General features: G+C 37.1%; 1 protein-coding gene across 1 annotated transcript in view; it reads right to left on the reverse strand.

The window, feature by feature from the left end:
* Window positions 1–18,975, reverse strand: part of TMX4 (thioredoxin related transmembrane protein 4) — a 40,259-nt gene that overhangs the window by 8,999 nt on the left and 12,285 nt on the right. Inside the window, exons 4-8 of the mRNA XM_085299180.1 lie at window positions 9,566–9,681; window positions 4,906–4,951; window positions 3,704–3,832; window positions 2,682–2,727; window positions 284–385 (exon numbers count right to left, since the gene is read on the reverse strand). Of these exons, the coding sequence (XP_085155306.1) occupies window positions 284–385; window positions 2,682–2,727; window positions 3,704–3,832; window positions 4,906–4,951; window positions 9,566–9,681 (439 nt within the window). The remainder of the gene's footprint in view (window positions 1–283; window positions 386–2,681; window positions 2,728–3,703; window positions 3,833–4,905; window positions 4,952–9,565; window positions 9,682–18,975) is intronic.

Consider the following 18,975-nt stretch of genomic DNA (forward strand, 5'->3'; position numbering starts at 1 on the left):
GTGTATGAANGGGGGGGGGGAGAATAAGGACACATCACACCAAGAAAAAGGTTAAGTTATCTGAGTGAGTCAGCCTTAATCTCTACCAAAAGTAGGTACCAACACTGGAAAGTGGATCTGCAGTATCGAGTATCTAAGATAAGAATTTTAGTTGCACACATACTTATAAAGCAGTTTAAAATAAGTCACTTCAGCATAGGTTATCATTGAAGATTATTTTTTGATTTTCAGTTACAGCAAAGCAAGAGTTTTAATCACTTAAGAAATTAAGCCGCTTTCTTACCAAACCCAGGATTAGGCCAATCAATAAGGTTGCTAAGACAAAGACTGCGTAGGAAACCCAAACATGAATTCCAAGAGTGCCAGTGAGGTAGTTATGAATTTGCTGCAAACAAGAAGACARACTTAGTATCTTCATATTTAAGACTGCATATAAAACACTTCATACTATCATAAATAGACATCTAATCGAGATCTTTCATTCAACAGTATTTATACCAAAGTCTTCTCTCTCATAGCCTAATCATTCTTAAATCTCAGATTCTTCTTATGCCATTCAACCTTTTCCTTACTGAGCTGTTCACCTTTAAAGACTTTTTAGGCAAGGAATGCRCAATTGAAAATATTCAGCAGCAGAGGTACTGTACGCAATCCTACTGAAGTGAAATGCACGAGGAAGGCTTAGCACTTCAGCTTGCCAGAGGCTCAAAGTATACAAGAAAGTATCACAACATTCTTAATTCTTACATTCTCTAAAAATGTGGCAGCTGCTGGAGATGGCGGGGTGGGGGGAGAGGATAGACAGACCAATGGTGTGAACCTGTACAGCTGTTCTTACAGCCTCTGTTGTAGAAAGGAGACCACAGTGYGAGCACCCCTGCGGATGAGAGTCACAGCAGCAACAGAAGCCTTTGAAGCAGATAAGTAATTTAGAATTTAACCACTATGAGGCAAGAAGCAACCAAGCTACAGTGAAAGTAAGTGCCATCTGATACCCAGTTACCAAATAAACTAGTGTGTGGTGGGGTGGGGCTGGGGGAGGGGAAGGGAAGGGCAAAGTAATCTCATATGCAGCTTTACCCTCCCGCCCCCCGTAATTACAGCTAGTAAGTAAAGTGATAAACACTTAAGTCACATAMGATCAAATATTTAAATTTGGGAATTTATTCATTAACTAAAATGAAGCCATTTAATTTTTACTTGGGTTCTTAATTCTTAAAATGAGCCACCAGTTCTAAACAGGTACTGAAGTGATTTGTTATAAATTTTAAGAGATCAGTATGAACACAACAATAAGATTGCTTTTAAATTGAACCTCATTATTCAAACTTAAATATGACGTTTGACTAAACCAGCCATCCAATGGAGTTGGAGAGCCTAGCTAGAAGTAAATTGTGACATTAGATCTCTTCCAAATTTATACTATTAGAAAACAAACTACAATCAGTATTTATAAAAGCTTATTGAGATTCAAAGAGTATTCTGACTTTTTAACGTCACAATACTTTTTAGCCTTTTTTAAAGCGTATCATCTAAAAAACAAAGATAGCACAGCAAGAGAGTGAGGCAATATACAGCTGAAATATTCATTAAGGTGACAGCAAGTAAGACTTCTCAGAGCATTTAATCTTTCAGCAAGGAAACTAGACAAAGACATTATTACACACCATCAATGGAGGAGAAAAGTCAGAAGGCTATAAATGAAGTTATATCCTCCAATGAAAATAAGAACCAAACACGGCTTGCACAGAAGTTCTAATAACTGAAAAAAAATCTATTTAATTCTGGGGTAGTTAGATGTTTGCTTGAAGTGCTATAAATTGTTCACACTACTAAACCTATTTTTTGTACTATGTGTTACAGTCTTAAGACTTTCTCCTTCAACACGTCACAACTAAAACTAACACTAGTCTTAAGAGTCACCCAATTTTGGCTACACTTGGTGATTTTAAGAAAGTGCATATTTCCTGACCAAAGTTGGACAAGTCAGAAAGCTCTAAGCATTTGCAGGCTGAAAGAAAGACTTGATAGCTCCCAGAAAAAGAGTCTCGAAATATTTTTAAACTGAAAACATCTTTAAGTGTTCACTGTAAGCAGTAAAGGGAAAATGCTGAGTTATTCTACTGTTCAAATGTGTTATGCTTCTATGTGAATTTTGTCTGAAACTCAGATGTAGAAATTCTTATTAAAGAATTAAGACCATTATTCTTTGTTCTTCTGTAGGATACACTGTGTAGATGAACTGCAAAAGAATATGATTTAAAATTACAATATGAACCTGCATACAATCTTTAAGACTAGTATCCACAAGCTTTTATTGCTTAATACAAGTATTCCTGACACTTACAACCATTTTTGTAGCAGTTCCCAAAATAAATTCTTTGTCCATTTCATATCAGTATACTTTGGTAGAATATTTTAACTATATTAAGATAATAATGAACAGTAAGTATTCTCAATATTGATGATAATCACCTTTAGAATCACAAAGCACCACTGCTGGCATAGAGTCTATTACATCTGCAGAACTTCTTGTGCCAAGTAATTCTACATCCAATAAAGTTTTCCTTATGTTTCAYTGTTTAAGTCGCATAAAAGTCACAAATAGGGTTTGATATCTAAACAATGTTATTCTTAGTCTAAAAATGGGGTAAAGAAAACATTACTGTATAGTTACTTACCCTGATCCACCCAGAGAGGTGGAAGAGTCCAGCCATGCCATGCATCCTATAAACCAAGGAGAGGGAAGGACAGATTCTCAGCCAGATAAAAGTTAAACTATGCAGTGCACACTAACCATAAAAGATTACATCTACGATGTCCAATACAATTCAGACACTAATAGTTGTCACAAGAAAACTGTTGCAAATACATTTTCTCCATACTATGTTCATTTAAAATAGTGACTTGAGAGATGATATTTGGGCATAATCAAGGAAAAAAAGAATTCCACAGCATACCGCTATGCAACCATTACCATCTTTCCCCCTTTTCATAGTACCATAGACTCCTGTAGCTGCTCTCCCCACTACTATAGGCCTCCCTCATTCTCAGATGAAAAATAAGAATATCTCCTGAATCTCTATATTTCATACACATTACACAGAACACATTGAGCCAGAATAAAATGCAGAGTATTCATGTCCTTGATTCACCTTTTAAATCATGCAAGCATCATTTCAAAGTAAACCCAACCTTGTGGAAGTGCAAACAATAATACACTGTGCAAGCACTACACAGTCTCCTATCCCACATAGGGACACAAGTATTCCTTGTAAATAGCTAAACAAAAACAACAAAAAAAAGCCACCCACACACTTTAAAGCTAAACTCTGCTTGTCCCAAGTGGCCTGAAGTCATGAAGTAGTGATCTACACAAATAAGCATTCCAATATTTAGCAGATATTAAAACTGACATTTGTGTAATGACCAGCAGCCATATCTTAGGGTTTTTCCCCCCCCTTAATCCTTTAAGAAGATATAAACAAGCCTCAGCAGGCATGAACGAAATTCAGCGCAGATAATAAACTGCATTTAAAGGTAAGAAGGTGCAAAGCAGACCGCTAATATAGATTGCATCTGCAAAGCCTACATGTCTAGGAATAAAGGCCTTTTGTCTTTAGGTTATCAATATAGCACCTTTAACGACTAACTCACTACAAAGTGAGTTATATTTGCTGTTAATAAAAAACAAAAGTTTTACATTATAGAAGATGGAGACTTCCATCCTGCTACCGGCTCCACAGCTTCCCATTTTCTCTCTAAAACATAACCTTGAAGATCCTCCAGTGTCCGTGAGCCWCGATATCTGCGAAATACTCCATCTTTTGCACTAAAAAGCATAAATACATATTAACAATACAGATATCCCAGAACTCTCTATATGGTTAAAAAAAATTACAACACATACATAACACATTTGACATTCCTCAGAAACTTGAACATGCAGCATTCCCACTATTTTGAAACTGTATCCATATTTTTAAACAGCATGAGTTTTCATCATCTATTGAAACTGATATTTTCTTAGATAAAAATTCACTCACACTTGTACAGCAAATACAAAGCACATGAGATTATCTACCAAATCAATTTACMGGCAGATCCTAGAATTTAAAGAATGCCCATACACACACAAAGGCTCCAGTCTTGCAAAAYTCTGCAGGAAGTCATGGTATTAAGTGTATTTAAAGAATGACACCTTCTGTTAAGAGAGAAGATGAAACAAGTATCTTGCATGATTTGTTTTTAAAAAACATTTATAATATAGGAATTTTAGTGAAGTCATTTACGCTAAAGAGAATATGCGGATAAGACCCTGACCAATTTAACCAGAGCTCTAAGGAATAGCCTGAAGTCATACTAGAAGCCACAGTGTTTCTTCATTTTCATCTACATTTCATAGTTACAGTTTTAAGGAAAGAAGTACAAGTGYCTACTGGTACTGTATGTCAACATACTAAGAATTCCAGCATTAACAGAAGCATTACTAGTGAAATGTTTATTCAGTTTTAAACATTATCTAGCTAAATCAATTATTCAAATGACAAATTTAAGTGACAAACTTTTATAAGGTCAAATGTCTCTGCTTTCATATGCTCAAGTTTCTAGAAGCCTTTACTGCAAACTTAGYGTCAGTTGTTACAAGTATTATTAAATATTGTTTTTAGACTGAAAAACACTTCACATATGCGGATACATAGGTTTGTAGGAAAACCATTCACAATAGTTTTAAAATACATGCTTTATGTTCATAAGTGTACYGAACTCCTGAGAAGCGTTTCAGATTCACAAAACCGAAATAAGCCAGTTCTCCATTACATTTATTATGCCATCATTCAGCAAATAAGATAGAAAATAAGTATGTACAGAAACAGACAATTGCTCCCAGGATTACAAACTTACTGGTAAATTGTAGGAAGTGTTGTGACAAAGAAACGACCACTCAAGCCTAGAAGAGGGGGGAGGGAGAGAGAGAAAAAACAGAATTTTAATTTTTTTAGATTAAGTAAAATTGAAATTTCTCAGCGTTCTGAATTATCAGTAAATATCTACTAAATACTGCTTTTGTAGACCAAACAGCCTATATAGTTCTTATCTTTGATATGAACACACTTACTGTTTGTCTTCAAAAATGCTACAAACAGTAACAGACTGCCATATTAAGGGAAAATGCTTACCTTGAAAAATGTTTACTATAGAATGCTTTTTCTATATGGATTTCACTCATGATGCATATTTGCACACAGCTGAAGTCTCTGACTATATCTACAGCATGTCCCTTCAATTAAAAGGAGGGCCACTCAAATGCACCCACATTCCAATTATCTTGGTAGTTTGTAATCTCCTCCTCAGAACAGCACAAGACTGAAATCTACTCAGGCAACATCTTGAAGAGCAATTGTAAAGGATCTATGTACTTGCAACAGTGCACAATCTCATCTAGATGACTACTCTTTGATCTAAAAAGTTGGGCCATTAAAAATAGTGATTTTAACAGTAGCTTATAGAACCTAGACCCTGATTTTAACTCATCCTCTGGCTAATCTGAAACTATTCAGAGGTATGTACTTCATATTTCAGGTATTTTGAAGTCATACAAAGGAGAGAGAAAATTAATCTCCATATTTGTTTGTTTCTTCCAAATAATTCAAATATGCTGCACAACTAGTCTGTCTGAAATGCTGTAGAAAAGCACAATCTTTTCCCTCAAACATGACTATGGCAATATGACAACATTTTGGATGATACTATGTTCTCATCCTTCATTCCTATCTCTCATTTCCCTCTTAGTAAATAAAAATGGAATGCCAACAACTTGGTAGTAAAGTTTGGGAAGTCTTTCCATTCTGTTCTGTAAAATATTGCAAATATAAGCCATGAGATCCAGTTTTTACATCATACAAAAGGTTAGGTCATGTCAGCATTTTGAGCATTAGACAGAAGGTGGCAGAAAGGACAAAAGAAAGCTGAAGCAGGGCTTCRTAAAGCTGACTGGAAGCGATCCCTGCATTGGAAACATGCTGTTTCACTGACTGGCAAATACTCTTTTCACAATATCAACTTAGAGAGCAATGATGTAATTCAACTCACACAGTAGGGAAATTTTCTAAATCAAAGTAGATTAGAGATGGAGGAAGAAGGTGTTTGAAATTCTCCAGCCTYCCATTCAGTTCTGCTACAGAGTAATAAATGCAAACACTTCCAGCATCACTGCTATGTTTGGTACAGCAATGAAGATCTCCCACTTTATGGATTCATTGCAAAAAGGAGCCAGGTGTGAAGCAGAAAGGTCTCTATCTCATAAGCAGTCTGTCCAAAAGACTCAATCAACTAAGCTGTCAGTTGAAAAATGCTACTTGCTCCCTACTTTGAAAACTGAGGTCTGTCAGGGCTACTTGATACTACTATCTCCTGACAATTATGGAGAGGGAACAAAAATATACCATAACACCCCCCCCCACGCACACACAAACACTCCCTACAAGGGATAAGATAATCTCACCTTTGCACTTAGCAATGTTACTTTGAAATTTAACACATTCAACTTAAAGACACTGCAAAAGAGAAAAATGTGCTACTAATGCATGTGCTACTAATGTTATCTGTTTTGGGACAGAAATACAGCAGACTTTAGAGGTTATCTGTCTCTAGAAATGTAATCTAACTCACTTAGTAAGGACTATAGTTCCTCTAGCCAGCAACACTCATTCACAAAAAAGTCCAATGTAAGGAGTGAGAATCAGTTATTTAACTTTTCTTTTTATAAAGTTCTGAAAATGTTTTGGGGAGCTAAATCTTATCCAACTTTCACAACAAAGCAGCCAGCACTCTGCACCAGGAAGTCAGTCAGAAAGGAGTACAAGAAGTTTTTGCTTTTAGCAACAAAGATGCCAGATTGAATCAGTCCAGGTATTTTAAGAAGTTCCAGTAGTAGTGCATTTCTTAGTGTGAATCTCCCTGCAGAATATACAAAAAAAAGCTTTTGAACATATATTAAAAAAAAAAAGAAAAATCAAATCAAGTATAAGATTCTTCAGCATTCCAGAAATGAAGTTTCCTGCACTTGAATTTTTCAGCTTTCTGCTTTAGCACCATATTTAAACTATTGGCCAGTTACAGAAATCTTGTTAAAAGCATGTCAAAACAAAAACTGATATATGCCCATTATGAAGTCAACAGATAACCAAGAATAGGAAAAAAGCCTTTGGTGTATGCAACTTAAAATACTCACAAAATACAGAAGCCATTTAAAAATTTTTGCTGCTTTTATCAAGCAAGTAGTCAAGAAAGACCACAGAAGATCCAAGAAGTTTTGTTTTAAAAGTACAGCTAAGTGCTATGATTGGGAACCTAAGAAAATGTACTGCAAATAGACAGAACTTCAAGATCCAGAGGCATCTCCACTACTTGGTCTCAAAATGCTCAAAAAAGTATATAAAACTTTAATAATACTAAAATACTTTAAAACAAGCAAGTAAAGCAACTGCAGTATGCTGTAATCCTACAAGGGCTCTGGTAGTCCTGTAATTCACAGYTTCCGTTCTTTGGTTTGTGCTGTAATTAAGAACCATGAATAGCTACTTTTTTCTCCAGGTTTTAGAAGTGCAATTCCATGCAACCCTACACACATCCWTTTTTTGCCCTAATATACTGCAGTCTGACTGCTTTCAATTTGATAGTGTTACATAACTAAAGCTAATTAAGGCACCATTGGGTAGGCAAAAAACAAGATAACAGCACCTAAGCATACCAAGAAGACTGAAGCATAGGCCTACAGTAAAGTGGACCTCAAAGAACTCTGAAAAGCTTCCAAAAGAGCTCAAATACCTTAAGAATTACATCACAGGTTAAATCTGTATTAAAGAATTGCCTTCCAGTTCGATCATTCACTARTATCACAAATAGCCACAGTTGCCGTACTTCATACTGAACTAGATACTGTTGGTATATTAGGCATGCTTTGCTACAACCACAAATCACTTTAYTCAGTCCTTTGACTTGCAGAAGTTAAACATCCTTAGAGGTCAAATTCTCATCAATATTAGAATTTAAAACATCTAAGAGACTTCTAGTTAAAGGAGATATTTCGGTGATAAGTATCTAGTGTAACTCAGCAGTTAGAAGAATTTAGACAAAAACAAAGAAACAAACAAAAAACATCAGCTCCTGACTCCTCCAGATCYCAGTTCTTCTATTCAAGGTCTTTAACAGAAAGACTAATTCGTTCAAGATCTCTAATACTGTTTTTACAGCCTCACTGCTGATAGAACATTTTAAAGTTAGTCACACCCAAACACAGCAATCAAGACTGAAATCCTATTGTTTAAACACCGCATAAGCAAAGATAGGCAAGGTAACGGGATATGTTTATAATGCATCCTCAATTGTAGTCTTAACTAGCCACCAAGAACACCACAATAAGTACCCCATTCTGTTAACACAAGGAAGCAGAAGTTAGCTTTAATTAAGATCATTTTCTGCAAAAAACCCCAGTGTTCAAAATTCCGTTTATTAAACTGTTAAAGATTAGTATATGCACTAAAGAGCAGCCCCACACCAAGAGCTTTTTGGCATCAGAATTGTTGTATACTTGCAGACATTTAACAAAACATGAACCAACATTAGGTCTGGAACGACTGGCATTTCTTACGAACTTAAGCTGCGGTCTCAGGTACAGAAGTTTCAGTCATCTCCCTGCTATTAACTTTATCAAGTTAACTTGTTCTTTTATTATTCAAAACCGTGATATGCCAAACAAGATTTGCACACTCTTTGACAGGTGAAAAATACTTTCAAGTTCAGCCTTTTTATTCTAGTAACACCTCTTCCTAACTCTGTCAAAGATCACTGATACAGTCTTTCATCCCCTCAAAGCCAAAATAAGCATGAAGCATTCCCAAGACATGCAGAGGTTTAAACAATCTTGGTATTGCTTAAACAAACACACATTCAAAACTTAGAAAGGAGTCAGTAGAGCAGACACAGATAAGGCTGTTTCCTACCTATTCACGTAAGTGCAAATACAGTGTTTGCAGGCATTTATGCATATGTGCTTCTCCAACAATAAAAAAACCCTATCCATTAAAAATACTATTACAATTAAACAAGACAATGAAACAGCACCATAGTAGAAACAGTTAAGTGAAATGAACTTATTAAAGCAGACTCACACTGTGGTATTACTACCACACCCTGAAAGTCTCAGTAACTGGAAGCTATAAACTAGATACAACTGTGGAGAGAGAAAGGAACAAGACAGACAACAGCTTCCCATGAAGTAGATTAAAATCAAAGATAAGTCCATTTTAACACAGTATTATGTTGGATCACTCACCTGATGATTTTTTTTAAACCTTCCTATTAAGTTTATAAACTCCTAGGCTCACAAATGCGAGCTATGGTAAGTAAAGCATGAATAATATTATTGGTGTGTCTGGGATACCAGCCAAACCAGAAAAGAGCTTTCTAAAATCAAAATACAATGCAGCACACTCCCAGATGCTGAGAGACACTTATGATTAATAATTTCTTTTATTAAAAGACAGTCTATTTCACATCATACCTGGTTCTTGAGTGACATCCACCTTTCCCACAGTGATATCTAGATGTTTACTTTCCTTTGCAAAACTCTCCCATGTCAATTCAATTTGTTGACAAGCTGGACACCAAGGAGCATAGCTAATGGAGAAACAGGTTAAATATTTTAGTATTCTTATCCTTATGCACMTTCAAATTGATTTAGTGTACAGTGAAAATACTAAAGCATCAATCACAAACTGCTGTTCTTTAATCAAAATCTGCAAATAAGACAACCAAATAGTTTTCTACCAATCTATACATCTCTCCTCGTGTTATTAAAACCAAMTCCCCATACTTGAAGAATTCATATCCAAATGCCTCACCACTCTGCACGTACGATTCATTCTATCCACACATAAAAAATAGACCCATTTGCACAGCTGCTCTCAATTACTGAAGCCAGCCTGTCCTCTGAAGTGGCATCCCTCAACATAGTATTTTGTATTGATTTCACACACCTCAGAACTTCTACAAATCACACTTGCTTTAGCCCACTACTCAATACATCAAAGCACATCCGCTGTGTTTGCACTCTTTAGAGATTTGAAAGTAGTTCAAATCAAATTTCTAGTGCTCATACTATGTATTTTCAAGCTTTGTTTTTCCTCAGGATTAATTTCAGGGGGGGGGGGAACAAGTATGTTTTAAGAGTTGGGTTTCCTATACTAACAACTGAAATATCCAAACYAAGGTTGCAATTACAACTGATAGCAGTTTCCCTGATAGCATCAGGGAAAGGCCATCTAATTTAGAAAGGATAACATCAGATAGCACAATCAGATCCATTATCCTAGCTAGGTACCRCTTAAATGCTGATAGGATCCCATCTGCCATCTTTACTTACTTTACCTTAACCTAGTTTACAAAGCTTATGCCAAACTTACTTCTGCAGCTAGCAACGGTCTGCCACACACGCAATTAAGATAACACGCACGTGTACATATGTAACTAAAGATAACATTATTTATCTAAGTATAGTACAAAGTATAGTACATAACTGAGCTGTGGCAATCACCACATACTTTTCATTTGCAAAATGCCAAATGTGTAAGAGACATTTAGGTGGTTTATCCTAATTTGGGGGGGGGGGGGGATTTAAGCACATGTTTGCTGGCTTAAAATGAAAGGAAGCAAAAGCAGCAGGTCTAGAGACACCCTATTTCCCATAGCGTTCCACATGTACTACCACGCTTTTCATCCACAGCTAAGAACAAAAAAATAACAAAACATATAAAGAAAAGAAACTAGAAAAAGCTAGGAACAGAAGCCCAAAACACATATTATATCTTATTCTCAATGGCAACAAGCACTAGAACTCCATCCTCTCATTGGTTTTCCCTTTATAACTGCAACATCACATCTGAAGTTTATTAGACTTCAAGTACAATGAAGTGTAACATACAGCAAACATCGAGGCAGCTGCCAACCACTTAAGTGTAAATACTCAGGCTCAAAGTTTACAGGGTTGTCTAATAGCCCATTTTAGTCTCTAAATCCATCTCAAACAAGAGTGTTTCCTTCATACACATTTCTGTGTAAGCATATCTATATCCTAATCTTAGCTCTCCACTCAAAGATAAGATAGAAATAACCACTATTTACTACACGAGTTAAAAATAAATAAATAAATACATTTCTTTCCTGTAAGCTTCACTGCAATCTTGCTTAAAAAAAGGGGGGGGGGAAAGAAACAGTCAAGATATATTGCACTAGGAATAGTCATTGTGAGAAAGTCTCCTATTCTCAGAGATGCTAGGTTTAATGTCCTGGTGACATAAGAAATACCATAAGTACTCATGGTGACCATCCAGAAAATATGCTATTAATTACATGGAATCTCATCGATTGAGGTAGCCTTAATCAAGTTAGAGATATCAGATTTCGATAAGAAAGCATCAGAGGACAATTTTGAGGAGTTAGGAGAAGGAGARAAGAATCATGGTCCAGAAGCCCTCCCCCTCAATGGCTTCTGGGCACTTGCAACATCTATATCTAGCATTCAACCTGGGCAAAAGTAAATGAGCACTAATCTCTTAGGCCAGAACATAGCCCATGGTGCAGGCTACTAAAAATTTCCGTGTCCCTTGTAATCAACTAGTCAAGAACTTCACATAAAATAAGCCGGTATCTTCAGTTCTGCTGCTGCAGGATACAACCAAGTCCACGAACTGCAGAGGCAGGTAATAGCCTGTGAGAAAGAGAAATTCCTTCCTGGACAGTCTGGCATGCTTAGCAGCCTACATACCCACCATACTCTAAGTGTAAACCTCAACAAAGAGCTGCCTTACCCCTCTGGATTGTCTGCCAGTATTACAATCTGACTTGAACAGCTGCACTATATCTTGTCCAGTGGGCTTCAGATGAGGAACGCTTACACTCTTATTGGCTCAGCAAAGATATTTCTCCAGTCACCTATAGAGGTTTCACRTAAATCAGACTGAACTGAAACAGGCAATTTCTCATAGAAGAGGGAGAATCAGATTTACTCTGAGTGCTTAGCAAATTTTTAATGGTAATTCTGAAACCTAAGTATTCCAACTTAAGAATCTTATCATTTATAAGCTAAAAGGACACAGGTTGAAAACAAGCATTGTATATTTGTTGCGCTACAGATGTATGATTTAAATGCAACGGTTTGTGAAGCAGCATCATTCTGTATGAGAGCATCTGGATAAAYGTACGAGCCCTATCCTACCAGGAAACGTATCTTTAGTATCTTTCTAAAAGATGCTGCAAATGTTAGAAATTTCACATGCAAAACTACTGTTCTGCATTGTACTGCCTACAGACAGCTTTCAGTAACAGCCTRACAGATTCTATACATTAAAATAGAAACTACAGTTTATTACAATAGCTTGACATCACAACTGCATGACTGTCAGATAATGCTGCTGATGTTACTCTAACAAAGACAGAATTAGGAACGTATTCTAAATCCAGCTTCTCTAGATGTATCACATTCATATCAAGCGAAAGGATACTTTAATCTTGGGAATCTCATATTTAAGGTACCATCTGACCTTAAACGCAAATTTGGCCCATATCAACACTCATGTTTTAATTTGATAGTCATGAGAATTCCTTCTAAATGAAATTAGGTGGAATATTGAATACATACGTGGCTAAAATAGTATTAAACAATTAGAATCATCTTTTCTTTAGCCCAAAGACATACTAAACTCCACTTATACCACAGTTCAGTAGTGACAGAACATAATTTGGCTTCCTAGTTTTTATCGTAGTATCAGAGKTAGCAGGGAACTGTAAGATCCAGTCACTTCAGTCAAACATTAGCACGTATAGTCTRACTTATCATATTGGCTTTGCAGTCCTGAAACTAAGTATCCAATTTTTGCTACCTATTTTTCCCTCTATTCTCAGAGCACATAAGTCTTATTATAACTCTAACTCAATTCTGTCCCTTTTAGGAAAGGCACTGCTTACAGTAACCAAAGCCTTTTGCTTGTTTTCAGACTGCAGTAATATTAAGAGGTGCGATTGTTTTAACGATACTCAACAGAAGGGGAATGGCAATGTTGGAATAAAGTTACTGCTTCTGTTCTATCAAGTTTTTTTTTTTTTTAATCTTACTGCTACAGATTTCATAAACATGTTAGACTTGTTTCTAATAGAAATTCTGCATACTACTAACGCACCGAATTAGTATTTAGAAGAAGTATTTCTCTGTAACATTCCAACACAAGAATTTATTAAATGTTCAGTCACCTATGCCAATTACAGAATGGTAAAACAGAATGATGCTTTCAGATGTCCAGTTAGAATTAGCTCTATGAAAGCGTATGAACGAAGCTGAAAGGGAAAGTCCAAGCTACCCTAAAAAGTCTTTAAAAAGGCAAGTGAACCACAGATGACTAATTACTGCCATAGAAAAGTTTCATTTCATTGAGTTATGGTGGACTTAAAGCTTCAATATAATAGCCTAGAAACATTTAGAACTGTAATTCTCCTTTGAAGTGTAAAGCAAAAAAAAACCCACAGTATTTAATCTGCTTTTAAAATTGTGCTAATAATATTAGAAAGCAAAAGACAACTGTACTGTATTACATTATTTGCTCCTTAGAACTTATTAGCTCTTGTACACCATTACACATTCAAACCGTATGGTGAGATGTTGTAGCACAAGTCATCCTTCTTCAGGCTAGSTTCTCCACTTCACTTCTTCCAGATGCCTCTCCCTCTCACTATTCTCTGCACTCTCCCTCCTCTGTTCTTTCAGGTAATAGCTTTCCAACTGTTTCTCCATGATCTGACTCCTTCCATTAGCCTGTCTGTAAAGTATGGCATCATTTTAGTTCAAAACAAAACAAAAAAGAAAGCTCCAAATAGCACRGAGAGACATGCGTTAGCATTTTGCACTATAACATACAAGTCTTCWGCACATGGTATATTCAAGACATCTACACAAAAAACTGCCGCTAAGTGGTGTTACTACATCGCACATTTCTTGCTACAGCAGCTATTATACCTTAATTTTCTTTTCTGCTCCTGAATCGCCAAACACAACCAAGTGGTACTCATCACACTGCCGCCTTTGCTGTATTAACAGAAAGGCCAGCAGCCTGGGTGCTCTAGACTGATGAAATGGGAGGTATATTGTTCCTGGTCATTACAAGTGTTAAAAAACATTTTTCCCCCAGCAAACACGTAAGAAAATAAAGGCAGTGCCTGATATTTTGGGTGTTATCGTAAAACTACCATCTGATTCATTCTTGTTCTTCCAGTCCTGTTTCTAAACCTATCTGTATTGTTGGTATTATAACTTCAGGAAAAGGTAAGTTTCAGAAAGTCAATTATATAGTGCTGGTCTGCTACTTAAAAAAAAAGAAGAAAAAGGAAGTGAGCAGGTACTAGTCAAAGATACACAATTTAGCCTCTAATCTACCAAAAGAAGAAAAAAAAAATACAGAAAAGATCTACCACAACGGAACAGACTTTGCCTGTCTGTTTTAAAGTGCTTTTGGTGCACTGGAAGAAACCTCTGCATTAGCCTCCAAATTCCCACTGGATGCTCCACAACAGGTAAGTTCCAGAGTTTGCTAAAATCAGAGATGAAACTGGTTTTTGATTTTCTTCTGGATTCTCCTGCCAAGTTCCACACAAGTGCCTCAAAACCACAGGCTTGCCTGTAGTATGTATGAGGATGTCTGAGAGGTACTGAATTAAGAGCACTGTTTCTTTTTTTTTAAAAAAAAAAAAAAGATGGAAAGCCAAACAATCACTTTAAAATGATTTAAGATGTTTCAGGACTTAAGCAAATTAAGTTCCATCATTCTATATACTTACATCCCTCCTACAATAGCAAAGCATCTACTAAAAAAGATTTCAGTTTCACATTTTATCATTCTCTGCTCAGCCAGTGTGGCACAATAATTAGCAATATATTCAGTTATCAAACAAGAGTTCACACTATTTACTCACTTCCTCTGAGCTCAGTCRGAAAGCCTGCAGTAGCTTTGCAGCCAGACCAGAGTTTTAGTAACTTGAATTTCCCTCATCTTTTTTTTTTTTTTTTTTAATTAATTGGACAAAGAAAAGTCTGGACACTAAGAAATCAAGACAGAAATAGACTCTACCCTTAAAAGCTACAGTCAGAAGATTTTCCAGCCCTACTAAGTAGTGAATCCAAGTTACAGTAAATGATATATAACTTGAAGAATTCTTCACCAACTTATTTACACAAACTGTTTATAGACAAAGTACTCAAAAGCATTAATCCCATGGAAACACSAAAACATTCAGCTAGATTTTTAGCATACTCCTTTGAAGCTCAAGACAAATGTGCTAGCAAGAAGTACTGAACCACTGTAACAAGTCTCACCTACTAGATAGGAGAAGAATGTTTTCACCTGTGAATGCTAATGAGTCAAAAAAGTGCAGGCCTATATTACATATAAGATAGTCTTGAAAACATGATTATTACTTCACTGTCCTCCTGATTTTCACTTTGGATAGAATTAGAACAGAAAACCAAGACAATACTTCTTCAGAAACACACAGTGCTAAAAGTCTCCACTGAAAAAAAGGGAGTCAAGATGCTTAACATCCTGTGTGGGAACAAAAACTAAGGATTTTCCTGATGGGCAAGCACCTGAACTACTGTAGAGTCAACATGAACATAAAGAGTATAAAATTTCRTTTGTAACCAGGCACATAAAGAACATCCTTAAATACTGATCTTCTTCAAAAAGGAGGATACTAAGCTAAGATCTGTCAAGCTTAGAACAAGCCATGTTTATAAATGCAAAATGCACTTTTAAAGAAATACACCAAGTACTAGTTTTCCATAGATGTCTAATGCATACAACATTGAAAATACATACAAAAGAAAACACCTCATATTAACGAAGCATTATCTTGCAGCTACAGGCTAGAAATAAGCCAATAAAGGAGCCTTTTAAAACAGTTTGTTTCAACCTCATCCTATCAACAGTTCAGCATGCTTTGGCAGTTAACAGTAGGGAGAAAATGCTGTAATATCTTTCAGAGACACAAACTTACCCAAAACATCTTTATCAATGAARTCCAGCAAGGTATCCACTGCCTGCAATTTTGCCAGCCGTGAATATTTACAAAAAGCTAGTCAAGTATATTAGAGTTAGGAGGCATGAAARAAGAAAAGTCTTATTTCCACTACTAATGCTGCACACAAGTCATTTCTGCCTTTAAGTTCTTCCTTTTGTTCACCCCAAAGCAACTAAAAAAAAAGTGGTAGCATATAGTAATTGGCATACACTATTTTCACAGCTGGAAAAACTCASTTAATACGGAAGTAATTACAGTCACTTCTACTGGGACAGAAGGCTTCAAATGAGGGATTTAGAGCAGGAAACTAAGCAAAATATTTTTTTACAATGATCTTATTACAACATGAAATATGGTTTGGAAAATGACAAACAAACAAACAAATAAACCAAACCTCAGCAGGTTCTCTGAGCAAATGAAGCTCTGATGAAAGATACCACAGTCTTCTCAGAAGACCAGCTACACAGCACAGAAAGAACAAAACCAGCCAACTGACGAGCAGGATTTCTGTCCAGATCACCAGCTCAAAAACAAACAAAAATCAGTAGAAGACAAAAATTGTCAATGAGAAAACTGCTCTAAGAATCATAGGAAAGAAAAAAAAATCAATACTGGATCTCAAACTGCTGCTCGGTTGTGACTGGGAATCTCAAATGATCATGAATTCAGGATCARCAGCATTAAGTCAGCATCCTCAAGAAAGAGGGAAGGGTTTTTTTTCCCCATTTAGGACTAATTCTCTTAAAGAGAAGAGAATATCAAGAAACCCACCACACAAAGCAGCATGAAGTATCAAGTATCTTTTGTGCATCAAATATAGCACTCAAAGTAAGTTTAGTTTTGGCAACATAGCACCATCTCACACACTAAGCTAGCATTAATGCTAACTTTTCCACTACTGCTACTGTCAGCTACCTCTGTCACTCCAAATCAGAGGGTAATATTTCAAGTGAGGTATGAGCAAAGACACGCCAAGCAATTTAACTCCTCGCTGCCTCAAACACTTCAAATTTCAGTCAGTCACTTCCTCTCCTCTTTCTTCCCCAAAAGACTGCATCACTAGGTATTTAAATACTTTATCTCAGAAGGAGCAGAAAGCATTGAGCCACCATCRATGACAAGATTACCTTTTTCTCATGCAAGGTTCACTGACTTGTGTATTAACAGGCAACCTCATACAATGGCTTCCATATAGAACTAATATGCCACAAGAGGCAACACGTTTGATTTTTGAAATTTGAGAAGATAAACTATTTTCTCTCCCTCCTCAAGATCCTATCTTCTCCCATCCTTTAAGACATAAGTGAAACTGCCAAAACCCAAAACTTTGTCACAATAACGGCCAATTTCAAGTCTTTCAATCAGACATTACATGATTATCCAAATTTATCTGCTAATAACACTAGGTCTCCAGTAGGATCTTGAGCAGCAATGTTGCAAGTGAAGTGATATCCTCTTCCCCTAATCAGAAATTCAAGATAACTCAAATTCGATACTAAAACAGAACAACAAAAACAACAAACTAAAGAAGCCATGGGAACATTTATGAGGGAGTATGAGTTCAAATGCTGACAGCGCATATTCTCTTTCACAGGCTCCCTGCTTGCACCCTGTGTTTATCTAATATTTTAATCAAGATTTAACACCCACTCAATTACTAAGTCTTCAGCAGGCTACTTAGCTCACACATCTTCTGGGAAGTCAGGAGGATCTTGGTTAAGTGATATACACAATTTGATCATCTGCCATAACTCAGGGCGGCCCCCAAAGAATAAGAAACTTGACTTTACTGTGACAAATGTCCTTTCAGACACTTTTCCCCCTTTCTCTTATATGATCACATGAGATGCTATCATAATTCTGTTAGTTTGACTATCTAATCTGTTTAAAAGTGTCAAAATTTCCAAAGAAGCAGCCCACATGCCACACACACACAAACCTATTTCTCAACTGCCCAGCACACAAATACCATGTGAACTATAAAYTGTTTAAATTACTATTATTTAACTGCTCTGCTAAAAACATCTCAGGTTTCTTTCTTCCTTCTGAATACAAACAAGTGAGCTGCTTTCAAGTACAAAATGTCATGTGCACTTCAAGAATAGTATCATGCCACAAGAGAAATGAAGACATCAGTGAAATCAGTTAACAGCACTGAAGTCCTTAGAAGTTAACAAGAAACCCTCTCCAGCTGTCAATAAGATAAAGAAACACAGAAAATTACAGATATCAGGATAGTACGTAACATCTATCACTTGGGAAATCCACCCTTGCTAAATGTACCTACCAAATTCTGCCTTCCTAATTTGCACAGGATTCAGTGAAAGTCCCAAAAGCGTAAGAAGGGCAAAGTACGTTGCCCAACATAACACCCCAGCAAGGAACGATCGAGTAGGGCCACTTGAGTGTAATCGCCTAAGCCGCTGCCTACTAGGCCTCTTACTCTCTAACCTCCCAAGCCTCTAGGCAAAAAATCCGAAGAAAATATCTTTGTCACATTAGCTAAAATAAGCTCAAGTGCGTGCCCGCAGGATCAGAGGCAACGATGCCTGGCGCTGGAAGAAGGAAAGGACGAGAGCASCGGCGTGGTGCTGCCCTGCGCGGACGTCCCGCCGCCCCGCCACCCCCGTGGGCGAGCCCGCGGGCTGGAAGGGAAGGCGCTCGGCTCCTCCGGCACCTCGTCCCTCCCCTCGGCGAGGCGGGGGGCGACGCTGGCCGAGACGGGACGCGCGGGCCCGCCCCGGCCCGCTCTCTTCCCGCACGGCCCGGACGAGGCGCAGGGAGCCGAGCTGCCCCGGCCCCCGCGGGACAAGGCCGCCCCAGAGCTCTCCCGGGACGGGACGGGACGGG

The sequence above is a fragment of the Rhea americana genome, unplaced genomic scaffold, assembly GCF_003343005.1.
Source record: "Rhea americana isolate MKP2758 unplaced genomic scaffold, rheAme1 scaffold_146, whole genome shotgun sequence".
NCBI lineage: Eukaryota > Metazoa > Chordata > Aves > Rheiformes > Rheidae > Rhea > Rhea americana.